The sequence below is a fragment of the Crinia signifera genome, chromosome 3 (genome assembly GCF_055691185.1).
Source record: "Crinia signifera chromosome 3, ASM5569118v1, whole genome shotgun sequence".
Taxonomy (NCBI): Eukaryota; Metazoa; Chordata; class Amphibia; order Anura; family Myobatrachidae; genus Crinia; species Crinia signifera.
Genome location: NC_139219.1, coordinates 161858697 through 161881699, shown reverse-complemented (window position 1 = coordinate 161881699; position 23003 = coordinate 161858697). Strand labels below are relative to the sequence as shown.

At 43.8% G+C, this 23003-nt stretch overlaps 2 protein-coding genes across 2 annotated transcripts in view; one reads left to right on the top strand and one right to left on the bottom strand.

The window, feature by feature from the left end:
* ZUP1 (zinc finger containing ubiquitin peptidase 1) overlaps positions 1-23003 on the bottom strand; it is a 237305-nt gene that overhangs the window by 166456 nt on the left and 47846 nt on the right. The window lies entirely within an intron of this gene.
* The window catches only part of LOC146062934 (G-protein coupled receptor family C group 6 member A-like), a 72753-nt gene continuing 50190 nt past the window's right edge, over positions 441-23003 (top strand). Inside the window, exons 1-2 of the mRNA XM_083174942.1 lie at positions 441-838; positions 5921-6298. Coding sequence (XP_083031068.1) covers positions 441-838; positions 5921-6298 — 776 coding nt within the window. The remainder of the gene's footprint in view (positions 839-5920; positions 6299-23003) is intronic.

Here is a 23003-nt window from a genome sequence, read left to right as displayed (position 1 = left end):
AACCTGTTATCTAACAGTGTGCAGTACACTGGCCCGGATGTCTCTTTTTTCATCACCCTACTGGAGAAGACTCTCAAGAACAATTATTTTCTGTTCAATAATGAATATTACATTCAGCTTCTAGGATGTGCCATGGGGTCCAATGTGGCCCCAAGTTTTGCCAACTCCTATATGTTTGCTATTGAAGATACACTGTTCTTGAAAAATCAAGCATTTGCAGATCATCTTATACTGTTTACACGTTACATCGACGATATACTGATACTATGGGCAGGGCCCCATGAAGAGTTTCATGCCCAGATGGAACTGATAAACTAGATGGATGAGACTATCCAGCTCACGTATAACCTTGATTACATCACCATCAAATACCTTGATGTCAAAATCACCCGAGTACAAGATCATCTGGAGACATTTTCTTTAAAGCTACTGACAGAAACATGTTCTTGCATGCTAATAGCTCCCACCCTGTTGCCCTCAAAAAGGGCTTGCCATTTTCGCAGTTTCTGTGCATCAGGCGGATCACCAGCAATGAGGCTTTAGCTGCATCACAGATGGACAATATGATGTTGAAATTTATTAACAGAGGTTACGACAAGGATGAATTAAGAGCTGCCAAACTAAAGGCCTTAAATAAAACAAGAGCCTCCTGTCTCTCCCCTGTGATTAAACGGAAACAGAAAATGCTACAGCTAGTAACTACCTTTTCCTCAGCAAGTAAAATCATTGCATCCAACTCCAAGAAACTCTGGCCACTTATCACCACTGATAAGAACTTACCGGGTCTGCAAGATACTAGAATTCTCAACTACAAACGTGGTCATAATCTTAAAGATTGGTTAGTCAGAAATTAGGTTGCCATCCCTTCACATGGTCCCGCAAATAATTTTCTTAGTAGGAGGCCGTGAGTTTATAAATGTACTGGTTGCACTGCGTGCAGGTTTATGGAGACTGGAAATAATTTTCTGCATCCTCATTCTGGAATAAAAATCCCCATCAAACATATCCTGTCATGTAACAGTAATTTTGTCATCTATTTCATTTGTTGCCCCTGTGGATACTTTTCTATTGGAAAAACTATCTGCACCTTCAAAGAACATGCAAACCAACATTAGGCTGGCCTTGGAGGGTAGGGAAAGTGAGCAGCCAGTGCAAAGGCAAACGCAGGATTTTCAGAAGAGGGTTTCCAGAGGGGCGGAGCAAAGCATGGAGATGGACACTTAGGTGACCCAGTATATGCGGGGTCAGTTAAAGTATTATAGATAGACCAAATTTATATAAATAAAATAATAATAATAATAATTATATATATATATATACAGCACACACACACATATACAGATGTAGCCGGCCTTACTGTTGCTGGCAATTCGCCAGCAGCATGCTGCTGGCGATCCGCCACCAACACGGCGCTCCAACTGACTGAGACGCGCGTGCGTCCCCCACGCACATGCGTCTCAGTATCCGGGCGGCGAGGCGTACGCAATACTGTCCGCCTCCCGCTCGAGGGGGCTGGGGGGGACCCGAGGGCACTGCGGGGGGGTGCGGTCGCCCGGTGTGGGCACCAGGCGACCGAGGGCAGCACCGTCGGAAGGGGACGTGCGCGCACCTCGTGCGCGCGCGTCCCCTTCCGGCATACAGATGGCGCGGGGCAGGGGATGGCGGCTGGCGTCGCCATCGCCATCCCCTGCAAAGATGAATTCCGATACATCTGTATATATATATATATATATATATAACAGCAGTGTAGACCCCTGGGCATAGCAATGTATTGGGGCCCCTACCGATCCTCCAGTGGTAGGGGTGGGGGAAGCTTTGATGTCCCGCGGGTGGTAGGGGATATTATATCAACCACTCAGCATGTAGGGCCTGGATCAGTAATTTCCACTAATTACCCCTTTACTGCACAGATGGTGGGAGATGAGGGGGGAGAAGGGGGCATTGGGCTGAATGAAGGGGCCCTGATACATAACTTCGAGGGTGGTAGAGGATGTTTAATATGCAGAGGAGGGGTGTATAGTGGAGTGGGCTTATTATTCATAATTTTCTGGTGGAAGGACAGCTTGCTTGACTGCAGATATCTCCAGTTCCCGGAAATAGATTTCTTAGATTTTAATGGAATTAAAAACTAGAGAATCCCACCTACCACATGGGCACTAGGGGATCAGAGTTCAATGAACAATTAACCTTCGGATGTTTTTTATAAACATTGACATCGCTATTTACCATTGATGTTATGATATCTTGTACAATGCCGGCCCATACTTATTTATATGCCATTAGTTTTTTGACGCATTATATTACTATATTTCTGCTTCCAGGGCATTATGATTTGTATTTTGCTTTATCTGGTCTATCTGATTATTCTTTCACCATGACGGTGGTTTGCTACCTTGATTCATTCTTTTTTATTCTCTACCTAATATACTCTTGATGGTATGCTGTTTTACACAGTTTTAACATAGTGTCTTTATTTTTTTGTTGTCTGATATCTCAACAGTTTTGCCCAGGATCCACCCCGCAGTTTTGTCCCCGTGCTTTCCATTCAGATCTAGCTATGGCGGCTTTTGATTAAATTGCGCCCACTATATTATACTCTGCAGGCAACTGTGCCATAATCAGAGTCAGCGTATTATGGCTCATTACATTAATTGGACTGCTGCCCACTCTTGCCGGTTCTTGGACATTTATGTTCACTATGCAGCCAAAAGCATTATAGAGCTTCATACATTACGTGCAGAGGTGCAGCGACACCGCGAGCCCTCTCTGTTGATACGTTGCTGGGCAACGCAGTTACCAATAGCTGCCCTTGTATACCAGTTGCATAGCAACGTTGCTGCCAGAAGTGAGCACGTATCACGCGTGACGTCAGCTTGCTGCACCCGGAAGCGGGAGGAACGTGGCGTGGATACCGGGCTGTCTGACGAGTATAAATGTCTGTAAGTATTCTTTTCTTATTGTTACTGTCCTGATGAAGATTGCTGTGTGCAATTGAAACGTTGACTATACTAAAACTTGTGTCCAAGTGTCATTTGTGAAACCCGAGGAGTGCCTCCTTACACACTCTATTCCATGGTAAGCTCCACTGTAGGCCCAGGAGGGCACCCAGGTATTTCTTTAAATTAAGCGGAGAGACGGTCAGTTCTTTCCTGTTTTATATATATAGATATATGTCTATATATAGATATATATATAGAAGTAATGTTGCGGCTTGGCACTCCAACTCAATAAGACAAATTCCCAGGTGCCCTCAGGATACGATAGGTAGCCAGGTAGTACAAAAGTACACACAGACAGCGGCACTCAGTGGGTTTTCAAACAGGTGTATTCAAATATTGTCCAACGTTTCGGGGACTAGCCCCTTTGTCAAGGTGCAGGATATTTCATTCGTGGGTGAGAACTCGCCCTCAGCATAGGCACCTGGGCAAGTATTACAGCTGCCCCTGTCAGCGGAGGAGTTGCCGGACACCAGCCAGTCTATATCTATATATATATATATATATATATATATATATATATATATATATATATGATACTACACTGCTTGGCAGTGGCAGCTTCAGAGGTGGGGCTGCAGCAGAGTTCAAAATTAAAATATTGGTGCCCGAACCCACTGCCACCAACTGTCATTCCAAACTGACTTACCAGCAGTTGCTGTTTCGCCCTAAATGAATTTTTAACTGTGCTGCAGCCGCACCTCTGGAGTGACCACTGCCGCTCACACTAATACTACGGGTATCATACCACACAGCACACTGAGAACTTCAAGTGAAGGTTTGTAAATATTACACAGAAGCAGTAGATTTTTACAAGAATCTTTTCTGAGTGAAAAGCGTTACTAGATGGCACACTTATACCAGCTAATTACAGCATGTAGCTGAAGTGTAATATACAGCTAGTGTATATATTAATTTGTTTGTGAAAAATACTGTGTGATAAACCGGAGCTTAGGGAAGAACTATGCTAGCTAGAAAACAGGGCATAATTATAACTGCTAATTACATTAACATGTTGGTCAAGTGTAATACATGAATGACAAAGAATAAACAGTTGTCACTAAATATGATAAACAGGTAGAGAGCTTTAAAATGACTGTGCTGAGGAGCCATTTTTTCGTGTCATTTTTCATTACTGCAGGAGACGGAGCCCGGAGGCTATCTGTGGTGCCGGACTGAATGTGGTGGCGGCGGCATGCGGAGGGGTAAGGGGGGGTCTGACCAGAGTGCCCGGGCACCGGGGGTGCCCCGCTGGCGCTTGCTCCCCCAAGCAGCCGCGGTGGCTGCCTTACGGTAGCTACGCCTCTGGGAGTTGTCATGTTAATCCCAAATACTTAGATATCACATATCCAGTGAGGTTCTATGTGAGGCAAATACTCAAATATCAAATATTAGGTGAAGTTTTATATAAGACAGTGTAAGCCTGTCCTCCACCACGTAAGTGATACACTCAACTTTGCAGATTGGATTCTATGTTGCTTAGTGTAGAGATTGGCTACTTTTTGTACTTGACCTTTTAGTGGTCTGTAGCTAAATTCATGTAATATATTCGCACACTACTACTTTCTTATAATTAGTGTAATTAGCCTTAAATCCTCAGGCCAGTGGTTGTGATGGGGTTTGTATAATCTGCATAAAGTAATCGCCATGAACCGCGTTAGGGCCACTCTTCCGTAGAGGTCAGAAAAGGAAAATATTTTTTTTCTCTTTTTAAAGATGTTTTCTCCTACTGGATTGCCGTATTCTCAAATAGAATGTATTTAAATCTTTACCTCCTTAATACATTTGAGTTTGAATATATATGATGAGTCGATTTGTGTTCTGTGTATCTTATTACATATATATCATAATTTTTATCACTCAAATTTTTATTAATAGCAGGTGATTAGTTACAATTCAATGGTCAGTGTACATTGTGGTGTAGTTACTCCACTGCTTACTGACACCCTTCAGTGCATGCCATCTAACACTGAAGAGTGGCAGTACTCTATAATCGGGCATCGCGGAAGGCACTCCAGGTTTTTATGTACCTTAGGGAGGGTATACAGGATTGGGAAATGGGATATTGCACTGGTAGGGCTTCTTTGGTTTTTGTATTGATGATGCCTTCCGAAAGGGCTGTAGTCAACAAGACATCAAGATCTTTTTTGAAAAATGGCGTAGGATCGCCTGGGAGTTTGCAATATGGTATACCCTCCCTAAGGTACATAAAAACCTGGAGTGCCCTCCTGGAGGCCCGATAATAGCGGCCCACAACTCCCTCTTTGGTGTGGTATCTAAATACCTGGATTTCTACTTACAGCCAGTGGTTCAGAGTCAACCAACCTTCTTGAAAGACACCACAGATCTGTTACTTAAAATTCAACAACTTGGCCCATTACCCACAGTGTGTACATTGACGTGCGTTGATTTAGTGTCCCTTTACACCAATATCCCCCATGAAAAGGGTTTGGCAGCCACCAAGAACCTGTTATCTAACATTGTGCAGTACACTGGCCCGGATGTCTCTTTTTTCATCACCCTACTGGAGAAGACTCTCAAGAACAATTATTTTCTGTTCAATAATGAATATTACATTCAGCTTCTAGGATGTGCCATGGGGTCCAATGTGGCCCCAAGTTTTGCCAACTCCTATATGTTTGCTATTGAAGATACACTGTTCTTGAAAAATCAAGCATTTGCAGATCATCTTATACTGTTTACACGTTACATCGACAATATACTGATACTATGGGCGGGGCCCCATGAAGAGTTTCATGCCCAGATGGAACTGATAAACTAGATGGATGAGACTATCCAGCTCACGTATAACCTTGATTACATCACCATCAAATACCTTGATGTCAAAATCACCCGAGTACAAGATCATCTGGAGACATTTTCTTTAAAGCTACTGACAGAAACGTGTTCTTGCATGCTAATAGCTCCCACCCTGTTGCCCTCAAAAAGGGCTTGCCATTTTCGCAGTTTCTGCGCATCAGGCGGATCACCAGCAATGAGGCTTTAGCTGCATCACAGATGGACAATATGATGTTGAAATTTATTAACAGAGGTTACGATAAGGATGAATTAAGAGCTGCCAAACTAAAGGCCTTAAATAAAACAAGAGCCTCCTGTCTCTCCCCTGTGATTAAACGGAAACAGAAAATGCTACAGCTAGTAACTACCTTTTCCTCAGCAAGTAAAATCATTGCATCCAACTCCAAGAAACTCTGGCCACTTATCACCACTGATAAGAACTTACCGGGTCTGCAAGATACTAGAATTCTCAACTACAAACGTGGTCATAATCTTAAAGATTGGTTAGTCAGAAATTAGGTTGCCATCCCTTCACATGGTCCCGCAAATAATTTTCTTAGTAGGGGGCCGTGAGTTTATATATGTACTGGTTGCACTGCGTGCAGGTTTATGGAGACTGGAAATAATTTTCTGCATCCTCATTCTAGAATAAAAATCCCCATCAAACATATCCTGTCATGTAACAGTAATTTTGTCATCTATTTCATTTGTTGCCCCTGTGGATACTTTTCTATTGGAAAAAATATCTGCACCTTCAAAGAACATGCAAACCAACATTAGGCTGGCCTTGGAGGGTAGGGAAAGTGAGCAGCCAGTGCAAAGGCAAACGCAGGATTTTCAGAAGAGGGTTTCCAGAGGGGCGGAGCAAAGCATGGAGATGGACACTTAGGTGACCCAGTATATGCGGGGTCAGTTAAAGTATTATAGATAGACCAAATTTATATAAATAAAATAATAATAATAATAATTATATATATATATATATACAGCACACACACACATATACAGATGTAGCCGGCCTTACTGTTGCTGGCGAATCGCCAGCAGCATGCTGCTGGCGATCCGCCAGCAACACGGCGCTCCAACTGACTGAGACGCGCGTGCGTCCCCCACGCACATGCGTCTCAGTATCCGGGCGGCGAGGCGTACGCAATACTGTCCGCCTCCCGCTCGAGGGGGCTGGGGGGGACCCGAGGGCACTGCGGGGGGGTGCGGTCGCCCGGTGTGGGCACCAGGCGACCGAGGGCAGCACCGTCGGAAGGGGACGTGCGCGCATCTCGTGCGCGCGCGTCCCCTTCCGGCATACAGATGGCGCGGGGCAGGGGATGGCGGCTGGCGTCGCCATCGCCATCCCCTGCAAAGATGAATTCCGATACATCTGTATATATATATATATATATATATATATAACAGCAGTGTAGACCCCTGGGCATAGCAATGTATTGGGGCCCCTACCGATCCTCCAGTGGTAGGGGTGGGGGAAGCTTTGATGTCCCGCGGGTGGTAGGGGATATTATATCAACCACTCAGCATGTAGGGCCTGGATCAGTAATTTCCACTAGTTACCCCTTTACTGCACAGATGGTGGGAGATGAGGGGGGAGAAGGGGGCATTGGGCTGAATGAAGGGGCCCTGATACATAACTTCGAGGGTGGTAGAGGATGTTTAATATGCAGAGGAGGGGTGTATAGTGGAGTGGGCTTATTATTCATAATTTTCTGGTGGAAGGACAGCTTGCTTGACTGCAGATATCTCCAGTTCCCGGAAATAGATTTCTTAGATTTTAATGGAATTAAAAACTAGAGAATCCCACCTACCAAATGGGCACTAGGGGATCAGAGTTCAATGAACAATTAACCTTCGGATGTTTTTTATAAACATTGACATCGCTATTTACCATTGATGTTATGATATCTTGTACAATGCCGGCCCGTACAATGCCGGCCCATACTTATTTATATGCCATTAGTTTTTTGACGCATTATATTACTATATTTCTGCTTCCAGGGCATTATGATTTGTATTTTGCTTTATCTGGTCTATCTGATTATTCTTTCACCATGACGGTGGTTTGCTACCTTGATTCATTCTTTTTTATTCTCTACCTAATATACTCTTGATGGTATGCTGTTTTACACAGTTTTAACATAGTGTCTTTATTTTTTTGTTGTCTGATATCTCAACAGTTTTGCCCAGGATCCACCCCGCAGTTTTGTCCCCGTGCTTTCCATTCAGATCTAGCTATGGCGGCTTTTGATTAAATTGCGCCCACTATATTATACTCTGCAGGCAACTGTGCCATAATCAGAGTCAGCGTATTATGGCTCATTACATTAATTGGACTGCTGCCCACTCTTGCCGGTTCTTGGACATTTATGTTCACTATGCAGCCAAAAGCATTATAGAGCTTCATACATTACGTGCAGAGGTGCAGCGACACCGCGAGCCCTCTCTGTTGATACGTTGCTGGGCAACGCAGTTACCAATAGCTGCCCTTGTATACCAGTTGCATAGCAACGTTGCTGCCAGAAGTGAGCACGTATCACGCGTGACGTCAGCTTGCTGCACCCGGAAGCGGGAGGAACGTGGCGTGGATACCGGGCTGTCTGACGAGTATAAATGTCTGTAAGTATTCTTTTCTTATTGTTACTGTCCTGATGAAGATTGCTGTGTGCAATTGAAACGTTGACTATACTAAAACTTGTGTCCAAGTGTCATTTGTGAAACCCGAGGAGTGCCTCCTTACACACTCTATTCCATGGTAAGCTCCACTGTAGGCCCAGGAGGGCACCCAGGTAATTCTTTAAATTAAGCGGAGAGACGGTCAGTTCTTTCCTGTTTTATATATATAGATATATGTCTATATATAGATATACAGTATATATAGAAGTAATGTTGCGGCTTGGCACTCCAACTCAATAAGACAAATTCCCAGGTGCCCTCAGGATACGATAGGTAGCCAGGTAGTACAAAAGTACACACAGACAGCGGCACTCAGTGGGTTTTCAAACAGGTGTATTCAAATATTGTCCAACGTTTCGGGGACTAGCCCCTTTGTCAAGGTGCAGGATATTTCATTCGTGGGTGAGAACTCGCCCTCAGCATGGGCACCTGGGCAAGTATTACAGCTGCCCCTGTCAGCGGAGGAGTTGCCGGACACCAGCCAGTCTATATCTATATATAGATCTATATATATATATATATATATATATATATATATATATATATATATATATATATATATATATATATATATATATATATATATATATATATATAAGATACTACACTGCTTGGCAGTGGCAGCTTCAGAGGTGGGGCTGCAGCAGAGTTCAAAATTAAAATATTGGTGCCCGAACCCACTGCCACCAACTGTCATTCCAAACTGACTTACCAGCAGTTGCTGTTTCGCCCTAAATGAATTTTTAACTGTGCTGCAGCCGCACCTCTGGAGTGACCACTGCCGCTCACACTAATACTACGGGTATCATACCACACAGCACACTGAGAACTTCAAGTGAAGGTTTGTAAATATTACACAGAAGCAGTAGATTTTTACAAGAATCTTTTCTGAGTGAAAAGCGTTACTAGATGGCACACTTATACCAGCTAATTACAGCATGTAGCTGAAGTGTAATATACAGCTAGTGTATATATTAATTTGTTTGTGAAAAATACTGTGTGATAAACCGGAGCTTAGGGAAGAACTATGCTAGCTAGAAAACAGGGCATAATTATAACTGCTAATTACATTAACATGTTGGTCAAGTGTAATACATGAATGACAAAGAATAAACAGTTGTCACTAAATATGATAAACAGGTAGAGAGCTTTAAAATGACTGTGCTGAGGAACAAGCACCATTAGGGGGCACACTTATACCAGCTAATATAGATATATAACCACCAAAAAATGTTAGAGATTCAAACAGGTATGTAAAGACGACAGGAATTCTGAGCATCTGGTTTTTTTTTTGCGAATTAAACTTTAATTGCTGTATATTGTGAATATCAAGAATTCAGTGGATTTTCCGATTTAATGTCAGATCTGGCTGGTTAGAACATCTGGTGACATCGGAATTACATTACATCAGTTTTCCAGCATTTTCCAAGCAAATGGTCAACTGTCATTTGCTCTCATCAATTACCAGGTTTTTGTTCTAACCAGACAGATTTGACAATATATCTACAGATGTATAGTCAGCTTAAGACTTATTGCAGAAAACAAATGACCAGGTAACACAGCTATAATAAGCCACAGAAAAGTCAATGTCACAGGACAACTAACAAATACAAAAGATAAGTAAGAAAACCACAGATGATCGGTATATGGCAGTTCTAGAAGTAATGACAACCAAGAAGTAAAAGATAAGGTGGAAGGCTTGAATCCTCTGGAGCTCCACATCTGGAGAAGAATAGTTCATAGAATGGCAACATAAGTACAAGGATATATGTAGTTACACAAAGTGGCTGTAAAAAAAAGATTTAGAATAGAATGAATGTGACCGTAAACTGCAAAAGCAATGTGGTGAGGGAAGATCATATTTAGAGATACAAAGTTGTGGAGGAAAATTGGTGTTCGTAAAGATGAGATGGCTTGTAAGCAGGAGAACACAGGCACCATCAGTGGAGAACTGGCAGTGGAATAGCTGAGAGGTCAGTTAGTCTTTTTTAATAATAAGATAATATAAGAGAAACATGGCTCACACAATCAGACAGTGCTTCCCCTGCAGCCCTATCACATGGTGGTCACCACTCCACCCACACCTCCAGGCCTGGTAACCAGGGGCGGATTGGGGACTAAAAGTGCCCCTGAAAAATTTCTGGAAGTGGCTTCATGTGGGCGGCAAAAAATCAATAATGGCCACTCTCATACATACACCTGGTCCCTGCCGCTCTCATACATACATACACCCTGCCGCTCTCTCATGTAGCAGTATTAGTACGCTTATTTATAAGGTGCCACAAAGTGTCCGCAGCACTGTACATAGCAAACAAAAAAACAATTACAAGGTAACGTACAGGGTGTGTTGATAAAATACAGCATAAATAGGGTTATAGCTGGTAGAACTAAAATCAGCATCAGTTCTGAAGTAGGTGTGGAAATTGTCGAGGAGACTGAAGATGAAGTAGAGGAAGGGAAGAACAGGGCAGGAGCACTGGTAAACAGTTAAAAGTTAACAGACTAAAAGGAGGTGGGTGGACGAACGAAAAATAATAGGATAAGTAGGAACGGATGGAGGGTAGAGGTTAGGAGGAGGAGGTCCCTGCCGCTCTTATACATACATACACCCAGGGCCGTTTCCAGACAATTTAGCTCCCAGGGCAAAGAAATAAAAATGCGCTCCCCCCCCAAAAAAAATACATAACATGAAATAGAACAAATTGTGCGCGCCGAAATAGGGGCGTGGTTTATTTTAAAAGGGGTGTGGTTTAATATAAGGGGCGTAGTCTAGCAGGAAAACAATTACCTTACATCTCACTTTTGCAACCTGCATGTCCAGAAATTGGTTACCGCAGGAATTGTCATTGTCCTCCCGCACCTAAGTAGGCGGGCTTAAGGCCACACAGTGACATAAAAATATAAAGGCCCACACAGTTACCTAGTACGCCTCACAGATCAAGGCCAAACAATGACAGGCTATACATTTTTTATCCGTGATGCCAATTACACATTACGCTGCACACTGTGATGACAATTACATATCACGCCGCACACCATGATGACAATTACACATTATGTCGCACACTGTGATGACAATTACATATTACGCCACACACCATAATGACAATTACACAATACTCCCCACAACGTAATGTCTATTACACATTATGCCCCATGCGCTGCTGCCGCACAACTGATGCCATTTACTAACACAGTGGCAGATATGCCCCCACAGTGCCACACATGCCTCCACAGTGCCACACATATATGCCCCCACAGTGACAGCTATTCCCCCACAGTGCCACACATATATGCCCCCACAGTGCCAAATATGCCCCCGCAGTGCCACACATATGCCCCTACAGTGCCACACATATGCCCCCACAGAGCCACACATATGCCTCCACAGTGCCACACATATGCCCCCACAGTGCCAAATATGCCCCCACAGTGCCACACATATGCCCCCACAGTGCCAGAAAATAATATCCCAGCAGCAGTACAACTCACCATTGCTGCTGCTGGGGAGAGCAGAGTCCGGGTCTCCGAGTCCCCCTCCAGTCCCCCCACAGCCGCCGCTGCTGCTTCCCAGGGGAGGGGAGGGGAGTGCATAGTGAGCTCTGATTAGCTAACAGCCCAGTGACACGGCGAGGGGAAGGAGAGACGCGCTATGCGGAATCATCTGTGGCTGGGGCGGCAGATGGGGAGAGGCGGAGGAAGGGGGTGCAGCGGCGTGGGGGGATCTGCCGGGCGCCCCGGCTGTTCAACAGAGGCAGACAAGCCGTGCGGCACCCCGGGCGGCTGCACGGCTTGTCCGCCTCTAGAAATGGCCCTGCATACACCCTGCTTCTCTCATACATACATACACCCTGCCGCTCTCTCATACATACATACATGGTCCCTGCCGCTCTCACACATGCATACACCCTGCCGCTCTCATACATGCATACACCCTGCCACTCTCATACATACATACACCCTGCCGCTCTCATACATACATACACCCTGTCCCTGCCGCTCTCATACATACATACACCATGCCGCTCTCATACATACTTACACCTGGTCCCTGACGCTCTCATACATACATACATCCTGCCGTTCTCATACATACATACACCCTGCTGCTCTCATACATGAAAAACAAAGCAAAAGAAAGCACTTGGATTCAGGGGATAGATTAAAGCCAATCTCTAGTAGTATTAGAACATTTAAAGATACAGAAACAATTTTAGTAACAGTATTAATAAAATGTAATAATCAATTTCAAAGGTAACGGCCGATACCAGACATATATAATTACAAATAACAATAAAAATGAAAAAAAAAAAATCAGGATTAACCTGAGAGGTGATTAAATATGCTAAAACTAGGTGATTCCTCGCGCCCTCCGGGCGCTCTTCACACGTGAGGGGCTTCGCCCCATTAGAAGTAGAAATATATGTGAGTGTGAGATACAGTATTTGTGTAAGGGTGGTGTGTTTGGAGATTTGTTGGTGGTTTTGTGGTATGGGGTGGTGGGTAGTACTTACAGTTGGGTGGGGTAGAGTCGTGTTCTGCGGCAGGTTGTCCGGTCAAGTTGCGGTCGGTGGCAGCAGGGCCTGGAGCGTGGTGCTTGTTGGCAGCAGGTCCTGGAGGGTGGCACTTAGTGGCAGCAGGTCCTGGAGGGTGGTGCTTGTCAGCAGCAGGTCCTGGAGGGTGGCGTTTGGTGGCAGCAGGTCGTGGAGGGTGGGGCGCGGTGGCAGCAGGTCTTGGAGGCTGGCACTTGGTGGCAGCAGGTCCTGGAGGCTGTTAGTCGGCGGCAGCAGGTGTCCGAGTGCGGCAGGAATAAACAGGCGGGGGCATGGCTTGGCTGTTAGCGCTGCCTCCCTCCCCTCCTCCTCCTCAACATGGACCATGCCAAGAATAATGAATAATGCCATGGTGATCCCATAATGTGTAAAATAAAAATATAAAAGTGATTCCCTGATCAGCGGCAACGCCGCACACAGTACCCTGCTGGCTGCTGCTATATGCAGCCCCGCCTCCTCCCGCCCGCCGTTCTCCGAGTGACCGAGTCCCGGAGAACAGCAACGCCACACAACATGCCCTGCTGGCTGCTGCTATATGCAGCCCCCCGCCTCCTCGTGCCCGCCGTTCTCCGAGTGACCGAGTCCCAGAGAACAGCAACGCCACACACATGTAAAATAAAAATTTAAGTGATTCCCTGATCAGCAGCAATGCCGCACACAGTGCCCTGCTGGCTGCTGCTATATGCGGCCCCGCCTCCTCCTGCCCGCCGTTCTCCGAGTGACGAGTCCTGGAGAACAGTAGTAGTTACTACTGTTCTCCGGGACTCGGTTACCTGGAGAACAGCGGGCGGGAGGAGGCAGGGCCGCATTTAGCAGCAGCAAGCAGGGCACTGTGTGCGGCATTGCCGCTGATCAGGAAATCACTCATATTTTTATTTTACACATTATGGGGTCCATGTTGAATGAGGCTGGAGGAGGAGGGGCAGGCAGTGGACAACAGGTACAACAGCATGCAGGAGGAGGTGGGGCGCACCACCAATGACAGGCGGAGGAGGCAGGGCCGCACAAAAGGACTGGGCAAGCCTCCTGCCACTGTGCGGCTGAGCAGCCCCGGCCTCAGCCCCAGCCTGTCGCTGTCAGTGTGGCTGTGAGAGCTTGCTGTGTAGGATGTAGGCTGTGTAGAACGTGGTAAAGAAGGTTCTGCAGTGTGGATAATGGTGGACGGGCCTGTCGATCACCCGTGGAACCCCGCCCACCGTTAGCTACACTGCTTTTGAGTGATAGATCTGGCTAAATATATAAGAGATAGCTCTTGTGAGGAGTTCCGTGAGCACCACTAACCGAGGACCTAAGGGGTACATCAGCAGTACTGACTTTTGATTGAATTCCCCCCCTATACTCTGGTCCCCGGCACCGGTATCTGTATACGGCACAGGGCGACTCCCTGACAGCCGCCCCACACACGGAGGACTGTGATTAAGCTTGATCTCTATAAGAAACAGCATGTATCCGTACTCCAACGGAGTTTGCACCCGCCGGAGACAGTGCACTTCAGCCTGCATTTGGCTTGCTGGCCGGTGCAGTAGCTGGGTGAGCACTTGACGCCGCAAGGCAATTGGCAAAGTGTGCACATACTAACCAACCTGGTACACGCCGCAGAGACCCTGGGAGATGGTGCCGATCATTCTTCAACCATCTGGGTATTCACCAAATGCTACCAACAATCACTGGTCATCTTACATCTGAGACCCAAGAGTGAGTAAGGAACCCACCCGCTCACTACTTGTTTCACTTGGGAGGACTCATTATTCATCACCATCTCCCATATTGTGTTTTGAGAATTTATCCCTCATCGTGTGACTGAAATATCTGTCCAATCCGCGCAATCTAATTGTCCAATCAGGACTTGGTAAATATAGGTTACATTTACACAAATACGCAATTGCATTGATGTGGTTTTTTAACTTAAATTAATTGTGTTATTGCATGCATGCAATTTATTGTTTTATGTTATTTATTTATTAATTAAATTGTTTTTTAGTGTACAGAAGGCGTCCTACTGTTTTTTTCTCTTGTATTTTTTTCCAATTGAGGGCGGCATCCCTCTACCAGAAGGCAGCCATTTGTACATGGCACACAACATTTGTCCCTAGCGCTCATATCTTGCTACTATTTCCAGGCTGGATATGTTTTCATCACTGCCACAAGTAAGTCTCTGGTTACTCTTAGTTTGCTATGAGTGGTGCCCAATGGAAAAATCGACGGTGAGCCACTAACAAAGGATTTTGGTTATTTTCATTCAGTCTTTGCTAGCCGTACATATACATTCACACAGTGTACACAGTCATTCACAAGGTGGTATTTCCTTACAGTGGGGCAGCATCTATATGATCGCTGGCCACTGCACATTCATGGCCGTGGGATCCGGTCTGAATTACCCCCTTAGCCCAGGTGTTTTTTGGACATAAAGTACAGTATATCAAATGATTATGATAATTAATATTATTAGATTAAGATGAAACATTCCAATTCAATATAGGGATGTTACCAGCTACAAAATCATGGAATTGTGGAAGTCAGATCAATATAATTTTCTTTATACAATAATATTTTGTTTTACAAAATATATGGAAGGCACATTGTCCACTTTTAATCCCACTCTGGCAAAAAATAGCTATGATGACTAGCTCAATTTTATCAATTCAAGTTGCTTTCAAGGCTGGATACTATCTTCTTTTCATGAATATCACAGAAGCTAGTCATGCACGGAACAACTTATTCATGCATATAGTTCTTGCGACTAGAACTTGTATTGCTAGCCATTGGAGATCTTCGGAAGTACCAACTTTGGCTGAGATAATTAACAAAATATGGCATGTTCATTCAATGGAATATATAACCAGCATTTTAAAGGGTTCTTCTGCAAAATGTATTAAAGTCTGGAATCCCTGGACTTCATATTTCAATGTTCCTCCAGCTTTTCATTAAATTTATAGCAACAAACATTAAAATCTCCAAAGTAGATTTTTTTTACATAATTATAAAAAAAATTCAAACACCAGTCGGGTTGGCTTCCTTCCTTTTCTTTCTCTTTTCCTTTTCTACTAAATTAATATATAATGAGTTGTCTGAACTGTATGAGGACTATATGCACTTAGAGAATTTGCTTATCATTTTTGGAATGCACTAGATATTTTTACTTGTGATATTTTTTGATGTGTTCTTAAAATTTCACTATTGAATGTAAGCTTATATGTAAATTGTAATACATTCTTTTTATATTCAGTGACTTCTCATTAATAAAATTTATTCAAACGAATATTTTGTTTTACAGTATGTAGGGACGTACACCGGACAATTTTTGCATTTTGGGTTCTGATTACCTTTAGGTTTTGGGTTCTAATAGGTCTTGCCAAAACACCCCCTGAAGGTTTTGGGTTTTGATACTTTTTTAAAAAGCATAAAAACCGCCAAAATCGTATATTTTTTTTTGTGCTTCTACGCTATTATTAACCTCAATAATATTAATTTCCACTCGTTTCCAGTCTATTCTGAATACCTCACACCTCACAAAATTGTTTGTAGGCTAAAAGATTGCACCAAGGTAGCTGGATGACTATGGTAAGCGACACAAGTGGGTGGCACAAACACTGGACTGATATGGCACACTTAGCATCACCCCTGGACTGATACAGTACACTTAGCATTACCCCATGACTAATACAGCACACTTGGCAGCACCGCATGAATTATTTGGCAGACTTGGCTCACCCCAGGAATTATTTGGCAGACTTGGCTCACCCCTGGACTGATACGGCACACTTAGCATCACCCCTGGACTAATACAGCACACTTGGCAGCGCTCCATGAATTATACAGCAGACTTGGCTTACCCCAGGAAAAATACGGCACAAATGGTGGCACCCCTGACCTGATACAGGCAGTGGCGTAGCTAGGGCGGAGCGGGCGGAGCTCCTGCTCCAGGCGCCGACTGTTGACATGGCGCCTGATCCGCACACCGCATCCCTGCCCTTTTGGCTGCCCGGCCCACCCGCTGTCTTCTCAGTTAGTTGTCAGTCTCCAGCAAAATGGCCGCCGGCCTCCTGCACTGAGGACATGTCTAGTGCAGGAGGCCGGTACAGAGGGAGGGGTAGCAGGAACTTAGAAGTCAGCTGCTGCCTGCTGTAAGTTATATCTACCTACTTCTTCACAGTGCAGCCCGCCTCGTTCACACGTGCACACTGCACACAAGGGGGTTTCTGAATACAGCAGTACGGATGGTGTAATGGTTAGCATTACTGCCTCACAGCGCTGAGGTCATGGGTTCAATCCCCACCATGGCTCTAACTGTGCGGAGTTTGTATATTCTCCCCGTGCTTGCGTGGGTTTACTCCGGGTACTCCGGTTTCCTCCCACAATCCAAAAATATACAGATAGGTTAATTGGCTTCCAACAAAAATATAAAACCCTAGAATGTCTGTGTGTGCGTGTACATGTGGTAGGGAATATAGATTGTAAGCTCCACTGGGGCAGGGACTGATGTGAATGTTCAAATATTCTCTGTAAAGCGCTGCGTAATATGTGTGCGCTATATAAGAAACTGTTAATAAATAAATAAATAAATAAATAAAACCCCCCTGCCTGCCGATACATCTGCTGAGGTAATGAACACTATTTTTTTTTTATGAAGGCCTGCCTTGTACTGTTCTGCTGCTGGCTGACAGCAGCATCTCCCTCTCCGTGAGAGACTGGTCAGCCACTGTCTGCCAGTGGGGGGGCTGCAGTGTTAGTGCACAGTGTGCAGCTCCTCTAAGTTCTCCCTCTCCTCTGCAGTTCTCCCATCTCTGCTTCTTTCTGACAGTGCTGGGCTGGCTGGGGACAGTGAGTAATAACAGTAGAGCAGGTGTGAGTGTCTCATGTAGGGGTAGTTATATTGTGCTGGTCGGGCAGACAAGGAGACAGACAGCCCTGACTCCTGGTAGCCTCAGAAGTTTATTGTACTCAGGTGTTTGTGGGCTACAATAATTCTAACTGCATCGTTTGTCTGACTTGGGGGCCAGTGGGCTAACAAAAAGTAATGTCCCACTGGGAGAAGTGTGTGTGTGTGTTACAAAGTTTTCAATTAAACTTTTACACCAGCTTCATTATTATTTTTATTAATGCAAAGCAGCAGCTTCCTTCGTTCTCAAGATAGTCTGAACGAGTCCGACAGTCAGGCCCCCTACAATAAGCTCACATAGGAGTAAGGAATAGTCTGCAAAACGTTTGCCACTTTTCAAGTGCATTCAAACACTGCTGACTACACTTGTACAGTGGGAAGTAGTTTGCAGACTGTCCCTTACTTTTAGCGTGACTTGTGAGCTGAGATCTATCTGGCAGCAGCAGCATTCCTGGTAACTTATGGGTGGAATGGATTGTGTGAGCTGTCACTTATCCTATTTTTGTGTATCCCTTGTACCTATGACAAACCCAGGTGGGCATATCCTTGGCAGTACTTTCCCCACATTGTATCAATGCCATGCCCTTCTCATTGGAGCGTACGTACCTGCGATACACAAAAATATTCCTGTGACCGCTAACCCCTCACCCCTATCAAAGTGTCCCCCTGTGATTTACTTCTGGATCCACCCCTGACTTAAATAGTTTTGAAAGTAACCATACTGCTTAAATAAATTAAAGGGTGATCACAGGTTATTCTGGGGTATAGTTTGAGAAATTAATTCATCAATCTCTAGTGCACAAGTTCTCAAACTCGGTCCTCAGGACCCCACATAGTGTATGTTTTGCAGGTCTCACAGAATCACGAGTGAAATAATTAGGTTCACCTGTAGATCTTTTAAAATGTGTCAGTACATAATGAATGCACCTGTGCACCTGCCAGAAAACCTGGAAAACGTGAACTATGTGGGGTCCTGAGGACCCAGCTTGTGTTTAACTCTACATGCACCTGGAACTTGACTTGGAAGAAAAGAGAACAATGTTCTCTTTTACAGTTAAGGATTAATCCCATCCTACATGTACCTGTGAGGTCAGCAATAAAGCTCTGCTGCTGTTTATAAACTACGGATAATGTAAAAAAATGGAGATATGTTTTAGCAAGTCACAGATGGTGCCGCTCATCTATAGTGACTTGGGTGAAAATGTATAAAGAGATGGTATTTTGGAAACCTCCCTTTTAAAATCCTGCGTTTGCCACTGGACGGTGTCTGGCATCCAGCAATCAGTTAAGAGACTATACAGGAGGAGCAGCCTGTGGGGTATTATTGTTATACAGGGGGAGCAGCCTGTGGGGTATTATTATTATTATAATAATACAGGGGGAGGTGTCGTCCTGCTACAAATGGGGGGGGGGGCGCGAAGCATGCCCATGCTCCGGGCACCGTGACACCTAGCTACACCGCTGGATACAGGACACATCTGTGCTGTCTGGCTTCCACTTGACAAATGAAGCTGGCGCCGGAGCTGGGACTTTTATAGAGATCCGGTCCCGGAGAGACGTGGGATGATGCCGTTTTGGCCTCGTTTTGGACTCGGAAAGATGGTGGGACTCGGCAAGCTCCTCGGATCTGGCCTCGGATTAGGTAATCTCTAGGATCCTAACCTGCTCATCTATAACAGTATGTAACTATTTTTTAAAGGACAGTAATTTTTCTTACAATTGTGTGTTCCTATGATTTATCTTGTTGTATTGCCATATATTAAAGTATTCCTCTATGGATACTTTATCAGGCAAACCAAACAAACATGGACAGAATACTTTAGTATTGCATTTTTATTTAGATGATGATCCAAAGACATTTTTATAATAGAAGTAAGCCATAAACTCTACAGTACTGCATGCTTTATTTCTATAAGGGGAGAAACTCCTTAAGGGTACCGTGGGAGGGATGCACTAAAGAAGAAATGCACATTTTGGAGTTTCTGCTGCATTTCTGAATGCACTAAGGACCTTCTTCTGATCCACACAAAACGCTGCAAAATGCCCACCTCCAGCAGCTGCGTCACTGCATAATTTCCATGGTAATGCCCAGCATTGTCATGGGAACACCCATGAAACTCCCATGGATGCATCCCCTTTCCATTGCCCCCCACCTGCACAAAATTTAATTAGGGCAGCAGTGAGTGTTAAATAATAAGTATATTTGCATTTATATACATTTAAGCTTCCTGGCCTGATTGGCGTGGCCATTTCTGTTTAACATCTGCATGTGAGAGTAAAAATAGTGGAAAATCCAACTCTTTGTAGTGCAACATTGTGATATATACTGGCAGTGAGTGTGCCTGAAGATGTTCATGTCTATACATATGACATTTGTGTAATTACGTTTATTTCAGATTTCTTGATTTATTATAGGTTTCCTGATTTATTTCCTCTTGTTATTGCAAATTTGAGAACCATCAAATAAAATGGTCATTTAAAAAATACATTAATTAAAAATAATATATTCTAAGTTATATTGTTATAATAACACATTCTGAATGTTTATCTCCTTTGCATTATGAGACACTGTAAGTTAAAGTCACATGATTAACTGTAACACTCTTGTGTCATGGTATGCTGTGTAACTGGTGTAAATTCCGGTATTAGACAGAGCTTTTGCAAGTTGACATAGAGGTGGAATGTATATTTCATTCTCGAATGGGGAAAAAACACCTTTCTTCCTGCATAAATCTAACAAAACGAATGAAGAATATTTTATTTGGTTTGCTGGCTACAGTTGGAACAGTTCATGATGTCTGTAAACTGGCTATTTTATACAATTTCTGTTATTTCTTGCTGGAGATTTGTATGGCCATGTGACATTTCTGAAGAAGCGGTAGCTTATCTACCTGGGGACATTATGATTGGTGGTATTTTTCCAGTTCATACAAATATCTCAAACTTATCCCAGAGACAGGCAAATGAGAGTTTCACTTGTAAAAGGTATGTATTGCTATTTATTTTCTACTAGTTTGTAAAAATTTTGTAAAATTCTTTTTAAAATGTAGTCTGTTCTTAGGTTTTGTTTTTTTACTAAGATGGGATTTCTATTAAAAATGTACTGTTGCTATGGTAAACCAATCAGATTCTATAGCACCAGGTAACACTATCTGGTGCTATGGTTCCTGTGGTCATATGTTTCCTGTTTGAAAAAGATCCCTGTGGCGGATCAAAACGGCGACCAGATGTTAATGCCTATGGAATACAGTTTTTTTGTACTTTCGTACTTTCGTTTGTTGCCATGGTGAGTGACCACTCTATATATGAAAACTATAATATGGGTGTAAGAGTTTTTTTCAAATGCAGCCCCGTCGCCATATCCTTTGACTGAACTGAGTGCTGTTCTATATTTGAGATATATATATATATATATATATATATATAATATATACACTTAACATCGGCACTCACCTTTCCTAGTTTTGGGGTGCCCTATGGCTTGTGACCACATTGTTTAAACAGACATTGGATGGGCTCTGCACACACTAAATTAACTGATAATAAATAGTGGAGATTTGGTTCATGAATTGATCAATGCATTTAAGCCTGCAGCCCCCGTCAAGGGACCCCACTGTTCTGCAGGTCCTACCACTATCGCTGAAAATGGCTGCAATACACATAGCTATCACATCAATGTTTGATACCAGGCATGCTATCAGGTCTGAAGCTCACAGCAGACTTCGCTTTTATAGGTGAGCAGCTACCAACACACCTGTCACTAATCATCTAGGGAAATGGCTAACACAAGCTATGGAATCTTAGTTAAAAACAGGGTGCATGAGAGAATGTGACCACAATAAGACTAATTAAAAAATTAATCTAATAAACAATATATACACTTAACATCGGCACTCACCTTTCCTAGTTTTGGGGTGCCCTATGGCTTGTGACCACATTGTTTAAACAGACATTGGATGGGCTCTGCACACACTAAATTAACTGATAATAAATAGTGGAGATTTGGTTCATGAATTGATCAATGCATTTAAGCCTGCAGCCCCCGTCAAGGGACCCCACTGTTCTGCAGGTCCTACCACTATCGCTGAAAATGGCTGCAATACACATAGCTATCACATCAATGTTTGATACCAGGCATGCTATCAGGTCTGAAGCTCACAGCAGACTTCGCTTTTATAGGTGAGCAGCTACCAACACACCTGTCACTAATCATCTAGGGAAATGGCTAACACAAGCTATGGAATCTTAGTTAAAAACAGGGTGCATGAGAGAATGTGACCACAATAAGACTAATTAAAAAATTAATCTAATAAACAATATATACACTTAACATCGGCACTCACCTTTCCTAGTTTTGGGGTGCCCTATGGCTTGTGACCACATTGTTTAAACAGACATTGGATGGGCTCTGCACACACTAAATTAACTGATAATAAATAGTGGAGATTTGGTTCATGAATTGATCAATGCATTTAAGCCTGCAGCCCCCGTCAAGGGACCCCACTGTTCTGCAGGTCCTACCACTATCGCTGAAAATGGCTGCAATACACATAGCTATCACATCAATGTTTGATACCAGGCATGCTATCAGGTCTGAAGCTCACAGCAGACTTCGCTTTTATAGGTGAGCAGCTACCAACACACCTGTCACTAATCATCTAGGGAAATGGCTAACACAAGCTATGGAATCTTAGTTAAAAACAGGGTGCATGAGAGAATGTGACCACAATAAGACTAATTAAAAAATTAATCTAATAAACAATATATACACTTAACATCGGCACTCACCTTTCCTAGTTTTGGGGTGCCCTATGGCTTGTGACCACATTGTTTAAACAGACATTGGATGGGCTCTGCACACACTAAATTAACTGATAATAAATAGTGGAGATTTGGTTCATGAATTGATCAATGCATTTAAGCCTGCAGCCCCCGTCAAGGGACCCCACTGTTCTGCAGGTCCTACCACTATCGCTGAAAATGGCTGCAATACACATAGCTATCACATCAATGTTTGATACCAGGCATGCTATCAGGTCTGAAGCTCACAGCAGACTTCGCTTTTATAGGTGAGCAGCTACCAACACACCTGTC